At 40.7% G+C, this 20,781-nt stretch overlaps 1 protein-coding gene across 2 annotated transcripts in view; it reads right to left on the minus strand.

The window, feature by feature from the left end:
* LOC145446003 (uncharacterized) overlaps positions 1-20,781 on the minus strand; it is a 30,941-nt gene that overhangs the window by 7,709 nt on the left and 2,451 nt on the right. The window contains exons 1-6 of one of the 2 annotated variants that reach the window (XR_013917175.1): positions 13,155-13,801; positions 11,052-11,643; positions 7,833-10,269; positions 4,136-6,467; positions 3,896-4,074; positions 742-2,037 (exon numbers count right to left, since the gene is read on the minus strand). Coding sequence is in view for 1 of the 2 variants with exons in the window: in XM_080324187.1 (XP_080180313.1) it covers positions 14,893-15,305; positions 15,672-15,734; positions 20,063-20,079 (493 nt within the window). In the remaining variant the exon portion in view is untranslated. The other variant, XM_080324187.1, reaches the window with a different exon arrangement.

A 20,781-nucleotide genomic window follows, 5' to 3' on the forward strand; every position in this document is an offset into this window, starting at 1 on the left:
GTAAATGCTTATGCCTTGTGATGATTGCATATACCTTGCAAGTTTTAGCCTTCAATTACGAATTCTGTATGCTACAAATTCCAGTTATCATCGCTTTCGTCCATCGTTTGAGGCACACCTACACCGCAGTTTTTCGTTTTTTTGTACGCCAGTATGTTTTAGTTGTGGGATCCACTTTGTGTGCTTCTAATAGCGAACGACTCGTGTTAATTTATTCAGAATTGGCCCATTGGCCTATATAGGCTACACTGCGGGGTTACACTCAAAAGCTTTGAATTTGGGCCAGTGATCAATAGATCACGGGGGTAGGAAGACCATATGACTCCCCGTCCCCGTCAATAGATCACAGGCATATATCGAATTTTAACTTTCAATTTGATGTATCGATATGTGTACACTGCGTATTAGTTTGTTTTTGTGTCCACATTTATCACGTTGACTTGGCTTCCCGTGCGATCTTCAGACCAAGGGGAAGTTTGCCGTTTCATGTAGGCTATACACTGTTTTAGAATTGTTCACCTGATTTTCACGTTTGAAGTTACATCGTTGCGTTATGTGTTGGTTTCCCATGTGATCTTTAGATCAAGGGGAAGTGTGATTGTGATTAACGTAATGATTATGTGTGTGCTCCCGACGCTCCTGTCACGCGATCGACAGAACGGGCTCGAAGGCGAGAGGACTGGTTGTGCGGTTTTTACTGAAACGTTTTAAATACATTGAACTATATTACACCTACTGCACGTTTTGTGATTTCGTTTGATAATATTGACTGAAATAAAACGTTTTTATGACTCACTCGAGTCTACAACTATATCTATTTACGACGAGGCCAAAATGCCAAAAATAAACTCTGAAAAATGCCGAAAATAAACATGCTTGCCTATAAACAGTCAATAGTAGAATTGTTATCTGCATATTACATACATTGTCACAATACTCAATGCGATTCACATATGGAGGATATTGTGACGACCATATGTCATCTATTAATCTAACATATCTAGTCCCGCTCTACTGATTTATAATATTATTCATGGCCGAAATAATTGAGCCATCTTATTCTTCGTCATTGCATGACTGCACTTTCTTTTGTTTGTTTTATTCACACACAACCGTGGATCTCATCGCCTCTATATTACGTCATTTGCGTCATGACAGTATCACTTCAGCAATCGTCAGTGTCTTTAGGTCAGTGCATGGTTCTCAAACTTTTGTAGACACGCCCCCCTTTATGATAGTGAAAGATTTCGCACGCCACTTACCGATATATAACAAAATGCAACCAGAATACTAGCAATCCCAACGGATAGTTTGGTGGCATAAGAGATGACTGTTGATGAGAGAATATGAAATCCGGACTACACACAGAGCAATAACTATAGGAATTGGGGGTAAATCACGCTGATCGCGAAACATTTTTCAGTTGACGGCTGCTTCGCGACCCTTCAGATGCATTCACGCCCTCAGGTTGAGAATCCATGCTTTCAAAGGTCTTTGAGATATTTCGGACGACTTCCATGTCGCGCTCTTTCACAATCGGTCTCTCGTTTTTCATGCTCCCGTAACTTATCTACCGACTTTTGACTCGGCTCACCTTCACTCTGTGCTTTGAAACACTGCTATGGCAGTGCATGAGGTCGGCGATGAGGCGTCCACAGATAATTACGCAATTTTGTCCGTCAGTTCCTTTCAAGTCTTTCATCAGTGTTATTGGCACGATCCTTTTATGATGTCGGTCATGTTTGTCACCACGTGATTGGCAAAATTATTCGCTTTCATTCTTATACGTGCACATGTACACGGAAAATAATATAATTCCAAAGAAACTTAAATTCGAACCAATGACACGAACATCATCCGAAGTATTCCAGCCTAAGTAATATATAAAAAGCATCCCGACTCCTAGAAGTAAAATGAAAAGAAAAAATATCATAGCTGCGAAGTGTTCCCACGTATCATTAACGACCAGACGAAACAGCGTCCATTTGGGTATCCGAAGACTTCCCGCGAGAGATGTGACACTGTCAACGAGAGCTCCTGAAACATACACATCACGATAAGCGCTACGAAATCATCACATCTATATAGGCCTATAATACAATTTATTTCATAGGAGATTTTGTCTTCGCCTACTCAGCAAATGTATGCTTGCGTACCTGCCTCAATCGCTGTACCTTTGATGTCTCCAAATCTAATAATTGGTTTGGTGTGCCACATAAGTTATATGATTGGGTGAAGGCCCCGGCCCCATCATCATCATCATCGGTTTATTAGCAATTTTATCAGTCCCATAATCCATACACCACAAAAATGCGATACAGTGAAAAGATAGGAAGGTATCCAAGCGACATGTAGTCTATGGAATCAGACACCCACCTTGGCCTAGGCCAGTGGTTCTCAACCGGGGGTCCGCGGACCCCTGTGGGTCCGTGAAGCATTTTCAGGGGATCCGCGAAGCCTCAAAATAATTGATAACCAAATTTGAATTTTTTTAATTAGAAAAATCACGAGGCGCAGTTTCGCTTCATTACTAGTAAAACTCCAGAGCTAACATCAACAGAATGCCGATCTGAGGTGAAATATCCTGCTGTGCAGACTCATTTTAATTGGTAAATTGCCAATAGCCCACTGATACAAACATTTTGCTGTTTGGGGATGTTTTGTTCGGGATTGTGGAAAAAAAGTTGGATGAGTAACGTCAATTACGCGGTGACTTCGAAATGTTTATAAAATCCATTTTCTCCTGGAATATACTAAACGATCTTTCCATCATGACTTCACGATAAGCTGCGATGTGGAAACGACCAGACTTGACGGTATATGTTCATTAAAAATTATATCTTTTTGGTCCCATATTTGTTGCGATCATACCCAAATGTGTCTTCGGAAGCGTTACACGTTATTGCCACATTTGCCACCTATTATATTTGTGGTAATGGATTTTCGGCACTCATTCATATCAAATCGAAGGCGCGTATTTTCAAGATACGACCACGTATTTCAAGAATTGCGGTTGCAGAATTAGCTTTGAAACTGGAACTAAACCCAATTTCTACATGAATAGTATGATCTTATTTTCAAGAACGGTCATTTTGTTGCTGTTTAACACTAAGCCTACAGTGATCATTTGCACAAGACAGGAGACGGTTGCACGTGAGCTAAATCTGAACTTAAACTTCGTGGCGGTCCGCGGGGGTCCGTGACGATCCGAAACGGGTCCGCGAAGACAAAAAGGTTGAGAACCACTGGCCTAGGCGATGTAAAGAGGAGGCATGCATACTGAATGGAAAGTAAAAGAAGATGGTATTGAAAAAAAGCCAGCGACAAAATTGAGGTGGCATGTCATGGAAGGCGAGATCGATAGGTCAGGTCGTGGTCCGCTAATCTTGAGGATGGACTAGTATTTATTTAGTAGTAATTGCTTGTATTTCGACTTGAATGTGGACATGCTCGTCGACTGACGGATGGCCGGCGGGCGGGATATACTGTTCCACACGTCAGGTCCGACATATTTGATAGAGCAATGATCTTTTCGGTCGATCATATTATGATGAACGGTATATGGACGGTGATGAAAAAATAGTAAACTTTGACATCAGTATCAGTTTATTAATAATTTCAACATTAATCAAAACACGGCAAGACTGCGGTACAAAAAAAGATAGGACGGTGTCTTTGGAATCAGACACCGACGTCCAACATAGGCCTTGCACCTGCACGCATTAGGCTACATCACCAATAAAACAAAATTGAAAACTATTTTGAATGCAGCATATAATTATCCAATGGAATAATATTATCAAACATATATTCTCTGATATAAGCATGTCCTACATAGGGGAAAGTCGGAAAATACACTTCTCAAAAATTCCAAATTTAATCGCTCAAAACTCACGGTGAGTGCGAGCAGGGATTGTACCATCTTCATGATTGCCTGTCTCGTTTTGTTTGGTGCCAATTATTTCCCCAGCATGTCGAACCGGTTTGTTGTTTGCACCTGCCCCTGCAGACATCTTCTTCATCACTCTCTATATGTGGGACATCTTCTTCATCACTCATCTAATTTCGTCGGTCCTGCCACGTAAGTCGGTTATTTCGGCTGTATTCAATGTCAGTGACGCCACATATAGCCTACCTTCATTTCTGCCGTAGCAGACGGATAACCGAATATATAGGTTCCGTACGTCAACTAGCTTTGTCTTTCCAGCGCGAAAAACGTTTGTCCACGATCACCGATTATGTTTGCTCTCAATCAATCATTCTACGTACAAACACTCATTATTCACCCCCACGAAAGATTGACCATCGAGAGATTTGCGATATGGGAAAATAATATTGCGCTGGGATGAAAAAAGCAAACTGCAATTGTCTTTTGGGAGTTCAGCCAGGTGCATGATTCAATCGGATTCAAAAACTTGATGCCACTGTCGGTGACATTCAACTACTGAGTGATGACATAAAGACGATTTCCGACGACATTTATCTGCACCGTGATTATTCACGCGTAATAATCAGTGTGTTACTATTCAGACTCATCTGTTTCTTAGTTTGAAACTTACATTTACGAATTGTGACTCCTTCGCCGACGTGGAGGTTCCTGTTTGGGTCAGTAAATTGCTGTCAGTTTTCACGTCAGCTTAGATCGATTGCATAACATAGGTTTCCATATTATGTTAGAATATGTAATGAGAGTAATCTGACCGGACATTGGTTTTGCCATTACATGGGCTAATAGTGAACTGAATCGTCAAATTTTGTTGCGCGATTCGACAGGTTGCCAAACTTGGAATCGATATATCAATTTTCACTATCAAATCTGCACATTCGAACTATGTCAATTGCGGTAAAAAACTCACAAATCTCACTTTCGTTAGTATGGTGAATAGGTTTGGTGCGTTCAATACCCTTTTGATGCGGCTACTCAAAATCGTATCCGAAGACCCAAATACGCCGGCCTTTATAGTTGAGTCTCTTGTATTCCTCAAAACCCTCAGGCAGGGCCAAAGACCTCTCACGACAGACGGAGACATTCAAAATTATATCGCCCTCGTGCGCAAGTGAGCGCCGCTGTTTCAGTGGTGTAGAAGTCTATTCGATTAGCCGATGATCGCCTTTCCGATGTCTTCGAATGAAGTTACTGCTAGAACGGATCCTCAATGACCCGTAATATTATCTGTATTATGTAAAAGCTTGAAACTAAAGCATGCCGCTGAAAAGGGGTATCATTTGACTGGACCAGGCCGTAAGTGATCAAAGGTTCCGGTCCGCGACTCAAATTTAGTTCCCCATCCCTGTTTTAGACGAATGTCCTGTAAAGACTCAATCATAACACAACTCAGAAATTTGGAAAGAAAAATCAACCAGGCCTATTTGCAAGTGTGCAAACCCTTTATGAAGGACAATTCGTCTGTCATGTCGAAGCGAGAGACGTTACATCGTCTTGCACGTCATCTTGCACGCATTACTGTATTTTTGAATGAATTTCCAACGGTCGAACAGAAGTCTCGCGGGATACCCGCAATAATCCGCAAGACCTTACATTCCCATAGATTTCAATTTCCTGCGCCGATCAATCTGTTGAACTAAACCTTATGTTTCCCGTCTAATCGATGAACTCGTAAGAACTTCAATTTAATTCTGTACATGCGGTGAGCGACAGAAAAGCAATATTCGTCGCTAATACGAGGAGTTATACCATAGTAAGAAACAGTCTGTAGACGCAGTAGTGGTAAATGTGCGTAATATATTTCAATAAAAACGTACGATATTAACAATGACTATCACAAAAATAGAAAGGTCTCAGAATACTGCAGCGTCACCTCGTGGTGTACACAGTTGGTAAAGTAGTCATCATTGGTACTCATGTAGAAGTAACGCCGTAAATTTATACTCAAGTAGAAGTAGAAAAGTACAAATAAGCAGAAAAGTACAAGTAGGCCTATACTTCATTACTGACCACCTTTTGAGTAGAAGTAGTAGGGATTTCAGAGTAAGTAAAAATGTAAGTATCAGCCGTAGTTTCGCCTAAAGAAACCGAAAACTGTCAAGTAGAAATAGACTAAGATCATACCCATTTGAGTCAATAATGCAGGAAGAATTACCTCGTTTCTGACCAACACTGATAGTGTATCATAAAAGACATCATTAAATTGAATACTATAATGACTGCTTCTGCGGCAATACAGAAATGATTGGTTTATAATTGAGGCCCACCAAACCCTTCTCCGCCAACGACAGAATAAGCGAGTCCATCGAAGAGAAATAGCTAGCTAAAAATACGAGGCTGCTAGCGATCAGAAGGTAAGTTCCGACCAAATTCTGTCTAGCAGTATAGCCGTTTGAAAGAATCATGACCGCGGCACCAAATATCAGTAACAAGACGGAGATCGAGAGGAATATTCGCCCAGTGTTCATCAAATGGCCGACTTGATTGCCTTTCGTGTAATGTTCATCATTTCGGAGAGTGTCTGAATAAATATGCATGCATTTCATAAGCAGGGAGAATACATTCCATCAACTGATGTCAAATTATCTTATCGGAACGTTGGCCATAGGCGCCGAACCGTCATTTTGTTTGGGTATGCCGAGTATGTGACGTCACAATCGATGACATCATGGTTTCACTAGAACGCACTTTATTACATGCCGCTGTAGTAACGTTTTGATACCAGCCTCTCAATATTACCAAAGAAATTGAATCCCATATCGGTGCGATGATTAAATTACTGGTTCGTCCGACGACGAACGATTTGTTGGCATATAAAAGGTACTCGTTCAAATGTATCGAATAATATCAAAATTCGTGCCAGTGAGAATTTGGTGTTGCATTAATATTTCAGAATGTAATTCCAGCACAACGCGCCGCGCAAATAACGAATTAAACTGCGCACTGGCAAAAACTGCCCACTGGCAAGAACTGCGCACTGGCAAACACAGCGCGACAATCTTGAAATACGAGATTTGTCGAGCAAACAACAGTGATGATTTGATTACAAACGAGAAAGCGCGCAGCCAATCAGTGCATTACGGCCAACACGATGGGTTTCTGATTCTGACTTGGTTCACGACCACGAGCAGCGCGCATCCCGGCTAGTGAAAACACTAATTCTGTTTGCATTGCTGCGTTTCCCGATTCACGTATGCAAAGCATTATTGGTATACATACAATGCACAATAATACACTAACCAATTTCGGGCTCTGATTAAAAAACTGATCACAAAAAGGTTCACAAATTATACTGAATGAGATATGCGCCTCGGCTCTCACAGACGCATATACAAATTAATTTAGAGACGGGACACGGTACGTTTGGTGGTCTAAATCGCTAAAAGAGATAGTGTTTCTCAAAGCGGGTACAGGGTACACGGCATATCTAGCATACCCGGTTGGGCGCTTATGTAGGCCCGCTTGGCTTATACATCTCAGCTAAATGCGTCTGTTATTGTTGACGTCAGCTTCAATAGTATGTTTAAGATGTGGATCCTAAACAAGTCAGGATACCATTGACCTTTGCCGATGAATCCAATACCAAAAATCGCATGATCAAGTCCATCCCAATCCTAATCATGAAAACTTCGCGACTGTTAACACTAACAATGCCTCATTTATCACCGACCAAGGCCGACATTGCAATTAATTTGAAAACATGTTAGAAAGACATGTTGACTACATGCTGTCTATGACGATCCGAATTTACCAAATCTCTCACGGGGGGGAGGGGGGTAAGGCAGAAAGGGCTGGTACTCTGCGCATGGCTAGGTTGTGATTGGCCTCATCACTGGGAAAAACTTGAATGAATTAGAAACTGGAAAAGGTAAAAGATATGGCTCACCATTATCTGCCGAACTCTTCATTATTGATACTGTTTATGTAGTGCAATCATATCATGAAAGTTTCTCATAGAATACAATTATAATATAAGTTCTGTAAAAATTAGAGTCAAGGTAAATATTTTATCGAATAACAAGTCACGTCTTTACAGCAACCATCCAGAAATGCAATATCAGTCGAAATACGAAACTATCCCACAATGGCAATATTTTCCATATTATGAAAATCTGTGTACAATAGAAATACACGAGAACTCGGAATGCAATACAAGGGATGGACGATTTAGGTTAATATAAATATATTCACTAACTAAATGAATATATAGCTTCGTAAGTGATAGGAATCATTATATAATAAAGCGCAGTTCAAGTGTTGACAATCCACTATTCATATACCAATACTGTAGTATCATGTTCAGTGAAATTACTGGTAACTGTGGAAAAATGAAATCATGAAGGCATTCAACTCTTGTAATGTGCAAAATTTGGAACTAATGTTTTAGAACAACCTGCATACTGTTCGTGATAGGAACACTGGTCAGTGAATTGATCTGGTTTCATAATAAATTTTCAATTGAAGACTTACCAAATATCAAATCTAATTCGAGATTTATACTGGTACACAATTGCATATGCAGAGAAATCAAGTCCTATTCTGTAAAATCGGAACTAATAATACGACAAATAGTTACAGCATATAAGAGGTAGCCGGGCGGGGGAATTAATAAAACACCTTATAAAAGTTCTACCATAATGCATCAGTACTTTTTATTACTACTAAAAGCATATGTACCATCTAACGTGCAATTCTTCATTTCAAATTGCAATTTAAAAATGTTTGTGCTAAGGAGTTGCCTACTGTCATGGATTCCAACACCAAATCATCAAAAGGTCTGAATTTGAGTTGTCAGCTACTTAGAAAATCAACGAGTAACTAATAATCCATGGATAACATAAGGCCGTACTAATAAGGGCTGACCGATAGAATACTATTTATTCAGCTTGTATTTAACCCTACCTGGGAATAATCAATGACAATGGCACATCTTCACTCATTTTGAATGAAGCCATCTAAATATGCGACGATGTTAAGATTGCCGTTATCATGGATTAATCAAATGCAGAGCAAATTGACCAGTAAAGCAAATGCTAATCAGCCTATCCATCAACATTCAGTTTCATGGCAGCATGTTTCGAGGGATGACTAGTTATAGATTGATTTTGCGAGTAGCTAACAGCACCAATATCAGCATCACTTCATTATTATTTTCATCATTTCATAACACCACAAAACTGCGATACAATGAAAAGATAGGAAGGTGTCAAAACGACTTGGAGTAGTCTTTGAAATCAAACACCCACCTTGGCCTAGGCGAAGTAGAGAAGAGGCCTGGTCACTGAATGAAAAGTAAAGCAGAGAATATAAAAGGCAAGCGACAAAATGAGGCGGCATGTGGCAGAAGGCGAGATCGATATGTTAGGTCATGGTCCAGTAATCCTGTAGGCTGATTAGTATTCATTTAGAAGAAATTGCTTGTATTTCGACTTGAATGCGAACATGCTCGACGACTGTCGGATAGCCGGCGAGATGTTGTTCCACAATTAGGGTCCGGCATACCTGATAGAGCAATGAGTTTTCTCGTATTCCGTCCTGGTCTTATGATATCATTTGTATCTGTTCAAGCACAGTCTATAAATCAATCATCCACCTTGGTCCACTGGTATTGTTAGTATTACTGCCCGATGTGACAGTATTTCATTTCAGTCTTTCCGCTGCATTTATTTTCGCCCCTTCCTCCCTCTTTTGATAGTCTTCATTGTATTTGTTTTTTTTGTTAGGCCTTTCTCCTGGCTGTTTTTTTGTAACACTCCCTTAAAAATAGTGATGTAGGCGAGGAGGAGTCCAGAAAAATCTCCAGCATAAAATGTGCCATACCCAGGCTTCAAACCTCAGTTTTGTTGTTAAGGAAAAGGCATCACTAGCGATACCCAGGTTGTTTTAGTTTCTCAAATTACTTGATTAATGAAATCATGATATCTTCAGAGTCGCTTCAGCATAAGAAGGTGGTGGTGGTTCCGCGGATACTGAAGTTGGATACGCGAAACCGCCATATTGCATTGTCTGATTTCCTTGCATTGCCGAAGTATAAGATGGTGCATCGTCCGGGTACGCGTTGACCTCCAACCCTTCATTTGATACAGTGGGAACATTTGGTGGCGCTATGGTAGCAGCAACTTCCACAGTCCTGTTTGCAGGCCTGTTACGGTGAACGAGATACAAAGCAAAAGCTGCTGTGACCGACAACGTTCCGAAGGCGATAGGTGCTATACCAATAACGGTCGATACTTGAAATGTTAGTACTAGCCCAATGCCAACAAATATGATTCCTATGATCAACAGGACAGATATGCAACTACCTGTCGATTGTCTGGAAGCACCTGTGAATTGAGAATATATTGTCAGGCAATGGTTATTACAGCAACTTCTGGATAGTACGGGAGTGCAGTGTAAATAGAAACTCTCGAGTTATTCGGTTTAGGGGTTGGCCCTAGCAGGCTTGTAACCAAGTGACAAGTCAATCTCGATTTTATAGTTGACTCGAGTCAAGTCAGCTAGTAGTAGAGGGTCGAGTCCGAGCCATCGTGTTTTGACTCGAATCAGAGTACAAGTCACTGTTCAGTTTTCAGTTCAATCCGGTTCAACCCAGTTTTTTCATCTCTGCTCGAGTGATATAGAATGGCTCGCATTCATAATATAATAATTTTCCTCCGTCTGAACAGTTCCAGGTCCCATTTTCCAAGTATCAAGACTGACGGACAAGACACCAAAAATGTGGTAACTTTACTATTCTACGAAGTTGCAATGAAATGACTGTCTTGGCCGTCCTAGTCCCGAGTCATATGACTTGTTCGAGTCATGCACAATGAATCAAGTACAATTAGAATCAATACTAAAATTCACTCGTGTCGACTCATTTTACGTATTTGAAAAAATGACCCGAGTCATTATAAATAACCCCGGAACGCTGGACCCTAGTCCAATTCACATAACGGTATGGAACTTTGTACAATTCATTTCAATGTGCAAGCATTGTTGAGGTCACTCGTTGATGAGAAGGATAAGAATTAGGTGGCATGTGACAGAAGGGAGGTTTGTTCATCAGATCGTGGATGAGCGTTGACTACACTGATAAATATATGAATGAATATACCCATATTACCTATAGAAGTACCGACATGTGTTCCTGTCCTCCGATTTCGATGGAAATTCCGACGTCTCTGCCGATGGTGTCGCCGTGCATTGATGTGAGTTCGCCGCGCTCTACGGGCCCTTGCACGCCGAGCACCGCCTCTTCTTGGCATATTACCGACGTAACAGCTACCGAACGATCGACAGATCGGTGTAAATTAACATATTAGTACTATATCTTAAAGCAAGTTATCGATTAGCACCCACTCCTATTTCCTTGATATTGGTCACAAACCATTCACACTCATACGCCAACGCAATCACATTTGTTGTTGTTGTGAATATGGTTCCGTTTGGTTTCATTATTCAAAATCACAGATTCATAAAGAGCATCCGAATTTGTGTACGTGCTTACAGAGATTACAATTTTAGTTTTGAACGAAATTTCAATGCTGCATTAAGATATCTGATATACATAAAGGCGGTTCAATGACAATGGGTTGTTAGACCCGTATACTGAATTACAGAAGTCTTGATTTGCCTTGTAGATTACCCTTATTCAGTTGCAGTAAAATCATATGTTGCCTTGCTGTACTGTTTACACATAGCCTACGCCAGTGGTTCTTAACCTTGCCCCCAGCGCCCCCCAGGGGGCGCTGGCGATGTTGAAGGGGGGCGGAAACGCTCAGGGGGCGATATGGGGGGCGCTGGGCTCAGGGGGGCGGTATGGGGGGCGCTGGAGAAAAAGGCTTCGCAGTAGATGATGTGGTGATAGGTCATATCCTTAATGAGTATTCAGAGCAAATTATCACCGAAAACTTCGTTACATATAGCCTTCAAAATACATATATGGTTAATTGTCCATGGGCGCCTAAAAAACTGACACCGAATGTTCATGTCTTGGCAATCTGAACCCCAGAAGACGAATTCCATCTGGCAGGGAAAAATTATATGTCAGTGAAGAAATACCAATCTGAAATCGTGTGCGTCTTTTAGTTTAGTACGATTGGGCGACAGGGATATTCCTGTTGGGCGATATCCCCATTGAGTGATTCTATATTTTTTGATATTGCAGACAGGGGGTCACGAAATAACATCATGCAACGAAGTCATACCAACGGGTTCGCCCGCCCGAATATGTTTAATTATTAGTAACGGGCCCTACTGTTTCCAAGAAACCTCACAATGTTCGCTTCAAGTTTTGATGAGTCTGCGCACACTCAACAACTCACTGCGCTGACCCCTGGACAACAGTGCGTATCGACTAAAAAAAGGTAATAACTTCGGATTTGTTGTGCGCAACGTAGATTTTCTGTGCGCAGAGACCGTGTCAGCACTGCGCACGTGCGCAGCTTAGAGGGAACATTGCACCTCCCTCAGCTCTACCGGTAAATGTGTTTACGTGAGCAGAGAGAGGATAAAAATTAATCTCAATTTACATGCAATTTCCGATGATATTGACCAATTCAATCATTAATTAGTGAAATTTTTCGCGCGACTAGGCGACAATAGCTGCCTCAGTAAATGGACACCTAACAGGCTTTCTAACAGGATACCTAACAGGCTTTCAGCAAATAGAGGACAGCCTAATGGGGGTCTGGGAGTGAAGTCCCCCGGAAGCTCGGTTTATCACCCGATGGGCGCCCAGGACCAACGTTTTTTGTTTGGGGGGGGGGGCTGGCGAAGTGCTGTTACGGCCCTGGTGACGAATAATTGTGCCTGCGGGCACGCCCGAATATGTTTAATTATTAATTACGTGCCCTTTATCTTCCCATACAACAGCTCACTCAGTTTATCGCGACGTATATTTGTAATTGCCACCTATTCATTCATGCATTATAGAAAATTTTGGTACCTAGGGTGACCAGGCCACACAAACTTTGCTGACCATCGAAATCACGATAGGGGGTTCGTGGGGGCGAAGCCCTCAGAAGTTCGGTTTATCACGCTATGGGTGCGCAAGGCAATCGTTTTTAGGGGGTTGACGAAGTGCTGTTACGGCCCTCCCTCTTACTCATTGTCTTTATTACATTCCTTACATTATGAAGTTTGGGGGGGCGCTGGAGCACGATAATTTTTGAAAGGGGGCGCTGGAGGAAAAAAGGTTAAGAACCACTGGCCTACGTCGTGTGACGTTGTTTCTTTAGCCTCTCCACCAACTTGCAAGATGGAAGCTAGTGGTGTCGATAACCGACAAGATAGTGTAATGGTGGAGCGTCCAGCTTCATGAATGGTAAGTCGTGGGTTCAATCCCCGGCCGGGTCCGACCAAAGACCTGATTAGTAACACTGGTATCTACGGCTTCCCCACTTGACGCTCAGCATTACCAGGATAGCATGAAAGGGTGGTGCAAGACTTGAAAACCCTTACAAGGTTATATCTGCACCATCCTTGTCCAGTGGCATATGCCAATCATCAACTTATGGCATGTATATGCACAGTTCGGGTGCGCACGTCATGAGGGTCGGTGTATATGCCACAAAACATTCAGAGCAAAATATACTACATCCTATGCTGCCAGTGGAAACGCAAAAGAGATAGAAGCCGTGTCAGAGCTGCTGCAGAATGATACTGATGTCACATTTAATATCCTTGGTTTGAAAGACCTCCTTTCTAGAACCTGAGGGAGGGTTGAAATGTTCAAAAATTCAACAGGAATTCATTCCAATTGCCATTGAAGGAAAATATGTCATAGGTAATGCAGTAACTGGTTCTGGAAAAACTTGGGCCTTCCAACACCATGATTAGTATAACTTACAACTAGAAAAGCTAGAAGATATGGCTCACCAATATCTGCCGAACTCTTGATTATTGATATTGCTTTTGGTAGTGCAATCATATCATTTAAGACTATCATACAAATATTACTTCTGTAAAAATAGGAGTCAAGGTAAATATTGAAAATAAATACCAAGTCACATCTTTACAGCCATCCAGAAATGCAATATCATTCGCAATACAAAACTATCCCACAATGACAATATTTCATAAACAATACAACAAATAAATCAGAAATCGGAATGCAATAGAAGGACTGGACAGTGGAAAAAATATATATTTGCCAAATACTCTGAATTTATAACTTTGCTAGAAACAGAAATCATAATCATATAAAGTGTCGATAAAATATATAATTTCATATAGCAAATACTGTAGCATTGCATTCAGTGAAATTACTGGCCAGGTAGGAAAAATGAAGGAATTGAACTTTTGGAAAGCGCTAAATTTAGAACTAATATATTAGAGCACATTGCATACTATTGTGTTTGGAGTAGCCTACTGGTCATTGAATTGTTCTGGTTTCAAATAAAAATTTTTACTTGAAGAATTATCAACTACCGGTATCAATATGTAACTTCATATTCATGCTGGTACGTAATTGCACATACAGAGAAGCGATGCAAAATCGAAACAGTCCTTTTTCTCACAAAATAAAAATTACAGCAGACTACCATCCAACATGCAACTCACTAATATTAATTGTATAACATAAAGGCCACACAAAAAAGGGCTGGTAGAGAGGGTAATATTTATTCAGTTTTGCAATTAATCCTTCCCTGTAATAAATATAATCAATGACAAGGGCAAATCTTCACTCATCTAGTGGTCATCTGAAGTAAGTGAGCAATTGCGATTGTCAGGAATTAATTCGAGGCAGATGCAATTGTCCGGCCAAACAAATGCTAATCAGCCAATTGAGCTAATCTAGCAGACTTTAGTTTTATGGCCATATGTCAGATAGACTTCATACAGCTCAAAACCTGCTACAGCCAAGACTCAAACATCAGCTGTTGTTCAGGATAAGGCATCGCGAGCATTACACAGTACAGTAATTGTGGTGTCTCGAATCTTCTTGACTAGTGAAATTAGAATTACATCTTCCGAGTTGCTTCAGCGTAAGAAGGTGGCGGTTTCGAGGATACTGAAGTTGAATATGCAAATCCACTGTATTGCATATCTTGATTTACTTGCATTGTCGAAGTATAAGATGGTACATCATCAGGGTGTGCATTGGCCTCCAACCCTTCATTTGATACAGTAGGGGCATACTGCGGCGCTATGGTGGCACCAACTTCCACAGTCCTGTTTGCAAGCCTTTTACGATGATCGCGATACACAGAAAGTGCCGCCACGACAAATATCGTTCCGAATACGATAGGTCCTATACCAAAAACGGGCGATACTTGAAATGCTATTATAAGTCCAAAACCAACAAGTATGATTCCGTTGACGATGAAGAAACTTACGCAACTACGCGCTGATTGACCGGCGGTAATGGTGGCACCTGTTAATTGAAATCAAATTGTCAGGCAATGCCTGTTACTTTTATGGCTACAAGATATATCAACTAATGATGAAGTGAGAAGGTTGACCGATAACAAATCACTGAAATCAGTGTAAAAGAGACAAACCAAAAGTGATACTTCTTGACTGGGGGGTTGGGAGCGCTATTGACTCAAATTGTTAGAATAAATACTCGATTCTGATCGCAGTACTCCATCATTGTGCCCAGTCATAATTACAGTGCACAACCATTATCAAGGTCGCTCGTTTCTGGTGGCAGTGGGAGTCGAGTAGTGATGAGATTAAAGCAATGCCACTTGACACAATCAATATGAATAGTATATGTATATAAATATAACCCTGTTACCTGTGGACGTACTGGAAGTGCCAGGATGTGTCCCCACCGTCGATTGTCTCACACTTGCGGTACCTGTAAATCGAGAAAAATTGTCAGAGAATGGCTATTAGAAAGACGACCCAATATGTTCAACTAATGATGAAGTCAGAAGACATGCCCATTGACTGAATCACCGACAAGACAAGACACCCAACAAGCGGCAATTCTTGAGCTTTTCAGTTCAAAACTTGCATCCCACATCTTTACTAAAATCGAAAAATAGTATCTTGGAAGTGATCACCGCAAATTAGATGATGCCAAGCAGCTTGGTATACTCCGGTAGTTTCCAAAGTGAGTGCCAGTGTCACATCGGAGGGGTTCGCAAACTGGAAGTGGGCGCTAGCTACAATCTGGAATTGGGGGGAGGGTGCCGTGTAGACTGGGGGTGGGCAGATCTGCTTCATGCGCGAGCTGCATATCAAAAATCTCTGAGTTAGGAGAGCCACAACACAAAAATTCAAAAATACGAATTTATGACGTCACAATGAAAGGTAGGCTGTCGAATGAAGTATATTATTGTGTGGTGTGGATGAGAATTTAAGGATGATATCAGATGCGTATCCTATGTCAAACTCTGCAGTTATTGCTAGCCTCTACGATAAAATGGTAGAGCCGTATCAGCCATTGCTACCTCGGAAATGATTTCGACCTGCGCTAGCATCATAAATTTTCAATTTCATTGTTGAACACAATGATTTATCATTGATACATGACCATGACCAGGCACCCATTGTTGCGGGTTAAACGTTTATGTGACCTCAATTCGAGAGTTCAATTGCAAATTTCTAAAACTGTAGTTCCACCTTCCCCTAAATTTTATTAGTCTTGCGTAAGCCATAAGGAAATGAATAGGACGGAAACAATACCCAAATTGTTAATACGCGATGCAATGAATTTAAACCTCTCTATCAAAATGGCGAAACGTGTGTCCAATCATTAAAGAGCCGCGATAAACGGTTGAAAGAGCCACCGTTTTCCCACCACTAGTATAGACTACAGAAAACTGTTTGGAAATTGGTAACAATTGAGTGTACTAACCAGCGATCTAATCAATCAATGAAAAGATCCATTAGCATGCATAAGCTTTTTGAACAAGAATCCTCAACATACATAGTCGAATTCCCGTAAAACGTTATCCTTAAAGCGTTATTCACTTATTGCATCACCACGAAGCAACTTCAGATGAGAAATAAACTTGCACGATTTTATTCAGATTGCGTCTGCCCTGGAATATCAACAAAGTGGTGACCCCTATATAACCACGCTATCTCTTTCTATAGAACGATTGATGCGACACAAAATACTCATGAGTGGTTGCAACACCGAAAAATATTCCAATCAAATTTATGAACCGTTAAGAGCCGAATGGAACTGTTTCGTAGATTGGCCTGTTACGTGCAAAGAAATACGCGTTGATAGTAAATTCTAGGGTTCTGTACCATAATTTCTCTTTCCAAATTTGTAAATGTGCGACGACACGAAATACTCCTGAGAATCACGGGAAACACGGCTCGACTTCGACGAGACGCGCAATGGCGTCACAATCAGTACATGACACGTATCAGCCATTGTCTAGCGGCGCTACTATTGTTAGAAACAATGCCGGTTTCAGACTTTGCAGGCGAAATGACAGTCATGAAAGCACCTTTAATGTCCAACTAGTTATTAAGATAAGTTTGGCAAACAATATGGTATATACACTGATAACCGGAGACCGCTGTACTCATTCTGCAGGAGTGATCATACATACGCTATCTATTAAATTCGCTATTTTTCCAGCAAAGTCATTGCGAACGACACATATGCATACACCCAAGTTACCTTCGATTTCGTCGGTGATTTGGAGACTGTCTCGGCCAATGGCTTCGCCCTGTATTGATGCGAATTCGTGCAAGTGTATGGGCCCTTGCATGTCCATGTCCACCAACAACTATTCTACGCATATATCCAGCGCACGGGCTATCTAACTATCGACGTACTGGTGCAATTCAACATGTCGAACACTTCTCATTTCCTCGATATTGGTGACAGACCATTCATAGGCACACACCTACACCTACGCCAACGCAGTCACCTCGATTTTTGTTTTGATTGTGAATATGGTTGCGCCTGGCTTCATTATTCATGATCTCATATGCGTAAAGGTGATCCAAGGACATTGGGTTGTTGGATCTGTATGCTGAAATAGAGAAGCCCAGATTTGGCTCACAGGTTATCCGGCCGCAGTAAAATGACACACGTTGCGTTGCAGTGCTATTGTTTAAGCGTACCCCTGTATCGTACCGATTCTCTGGCACCTCATCACTCTCTTTACGCATACTTGAAAAGATGGTAGCTAGTGGTATCGGCACCAGTACAAACGGAGAAGAGATTAAAGCCGTGTTGGAGATGCTGCATAAGGATACATTTAAATCTCTCGGCTAGAAGGATGTCCTGTGTGAAACCTGCGAAGAGCTGAAATGGAAGACCCCTTCAAAATTACAGCAGGAATCCATTCCAGTTTCCATTGAAGAAATGTATGTCACAGGTCGTGCAGAAACTGGTTCTGGGTATTCTGCGATCGCCTTGCAGCACCAGGAATCCAATAACTTTAAAACTGGAAAAGCTAGAAGATACGGCTCACCCGTATCTGCCGAGCTCTTGATTATAGATATTGCTTTTGGTAGTGCAATCATATCATTTAGGACTATCAAATATTAGTTCTGTAAAAATAGGTCAAGGTAAATATTGAAAATAAATACCAAGTCACATCTTTACAGTCATCCAGAAATGCAATAGGGCCTATCATTTGCAATACAAAATTATCTCACAATGGCAAAATTTTACTAACAATACAACAATTTAAATCAGAAATGGGAATGCAATACTAGGACTGGACAGTGGAAAATCTAGAAAAAATAAATATTTGCGAAATATACTGAATATATAACTTTGTAAAATATAGATATCATAATATAATAATATGTTGATAATACATAACTCCACGTAGCAATACTATAATATCGTGTTCAGTAGGGTTACAATATTTTGGAATCGGGAAAGGACAGTTTTTCACAATTTGAATACCAGAGGAAAATCCAGAAAAAATGGTAAATTTTTCGCTTGACTAAAAAAACAGAAATTCATTTTTCTTTCATATTGTCCGTTGATTGACTAAAAAATAAGGTTGTCACTTTCGTTCGAACCACGAATTTCCTATATAGTGTCATTTATGCCCACCCGCTATCTTAGCTCTAAAAGCTGTAAAGGAGTACGAATTGGCAAAAAGTATGACATTTAGGCGTCCTCAGACGACATTTTGAAAAACCGGAAAAAGGAAGACAAATCCTCCTAAAGGAGGATGTATGGTAACCCTAGTGTTCAGTAAAATTACTGGCAACCTAGAAAAAAATGAAGTCATGAAGGCATTCAACTTTCGGAAACAAACAAATATTATGGAGCACATCGAATACTATCGTGTTTTATATCTGGTTTTAGATATAGTTGAATTAAATTGAAGATTCAGATTCATACTGGTACATAATTGCACATACAGTGACAGAGAAGCCATGCAAAATCGAAACTAAACTGCAATAGGTAAGGAGTTGAGAAAATAAAACTTCTAATTATAGTTCTACAATATTGCATCAGTATTTTTTCTCAATAGATAAAAATTAAACCATATGTTTGTCTACCACTCAATATGCAATGTAAAAAGACTGTGCTTAAAGGTTGGCTACATACTGTCAAATGCAGCCTAGTCATTGTCCAGTATTTCAATACTAATTCCTAATTTAATACCTAATTTACAGTATCAACGATTTGGAAAACCAAGCCCTACTCAAGATTTCTTGGATAGCATTATACATTAATTTTAGTGTCTCGAATCCCTTTGACTAGTGACATTTTCATGATAGGCATCACTATCGATATCCGAGTTCTTTTAGTTTCTCGAAATTTCTCGATAAATGAAATGATCACTATATCTTCAGAGTTGCTTCTGCATATGAAGGTGGTGGTGGTGGTTCTGAGGTTACTGAAGTTGGATACCGGTATGCAAAACCGACACATTGCGCTGCTTGGTTTCCTTGTATAGTTGAGGTATAAGATGGTGCAGTGCCAGGGTATGCACCGACATCCAACACTTCAGTTGATACAGTAGAAACATCTTGCGGTGATATGGTAGCAACAGCGTCCACAGTTCTGTTCGCAGGCCTTTTACGATGAACAAGACAAAAAATAAACACTATCATGAGCGATACTGTTCCGAAGAAGATAGGTCCAATCCCAACGAAGGGCGATACTTGAAATGTTAGCACAAGTCCAATACCAAAAAATATGATACCATTGACCAGCAAACCATATATGCAACACCAACCCACCGATTGTCTGGCGGAACCTGTTAATTGAGAATATATTGTCAGGCAATGGTTATTACTACAACAGGAGTGAAACCCGAGTGTCTGCGTGGCATTTGGAATTCTGACGCCAAGTAGGTATTTGACATCTGTACGACTGAATAGCTAGATGGCGTTTGAGACGCTAAGTCGCTCTGTATGGCATTTGGCGTTTCCTATGTACCACAGATATTCAGACGACGTACAGCGTGCCATATCACGTCTCGCGAATAGGGTTCAATTTGAAGGTTGAGGCTTGCACAGCAGCATTTGCAGCTAAAATCTAAGCAAAGCATGTCAGTGGGCAAGTGATATGATGTTTTTTTCATGCGTACAGTGTACTACCACTGCAAGAGGATTACAGTATGTGACATAGTAAGAGTAACAAGACATTTTATCGTTTTCTAGTATATTGATTCATTCTAGACTGAAACAGCTGCGAAACCCTTGTAGCTCCACTTCGTATATGTTGTGGTAAATCAACAGTTCAAGTCACTGAGATCGTATTCACCTATTCAACACCTATTTCGTTTCCATGTTACTCACCGAAATTCTACACAAGTACTACAAATGAAACTCGGTGGTGGGAAGTCCATTATTAAAGGCCAGGAGGAAGGATTCATGTACAAAAGATGGACTTGTGTAGTGCTTGCTTTAAAGGTTTCTGATGCTATTAGGTTTTGAGATTTGAGAAAACTGATCCG

Source organism: Botryllus schlosseri, chromosome 9 (genome assembly GCF_051294905.1).
Source record: "Botryllus schlosseri isolate E-star chromosome 9, Bs_hap1, whole genome shotgun sequence".
Classification (NCBI taxonomy): Eukaryota; Metazoa; Chordata; class Ascidiacea; order Stolidobranchia; family Styelidae; genus Botryllus; species Botryllus schlosseri.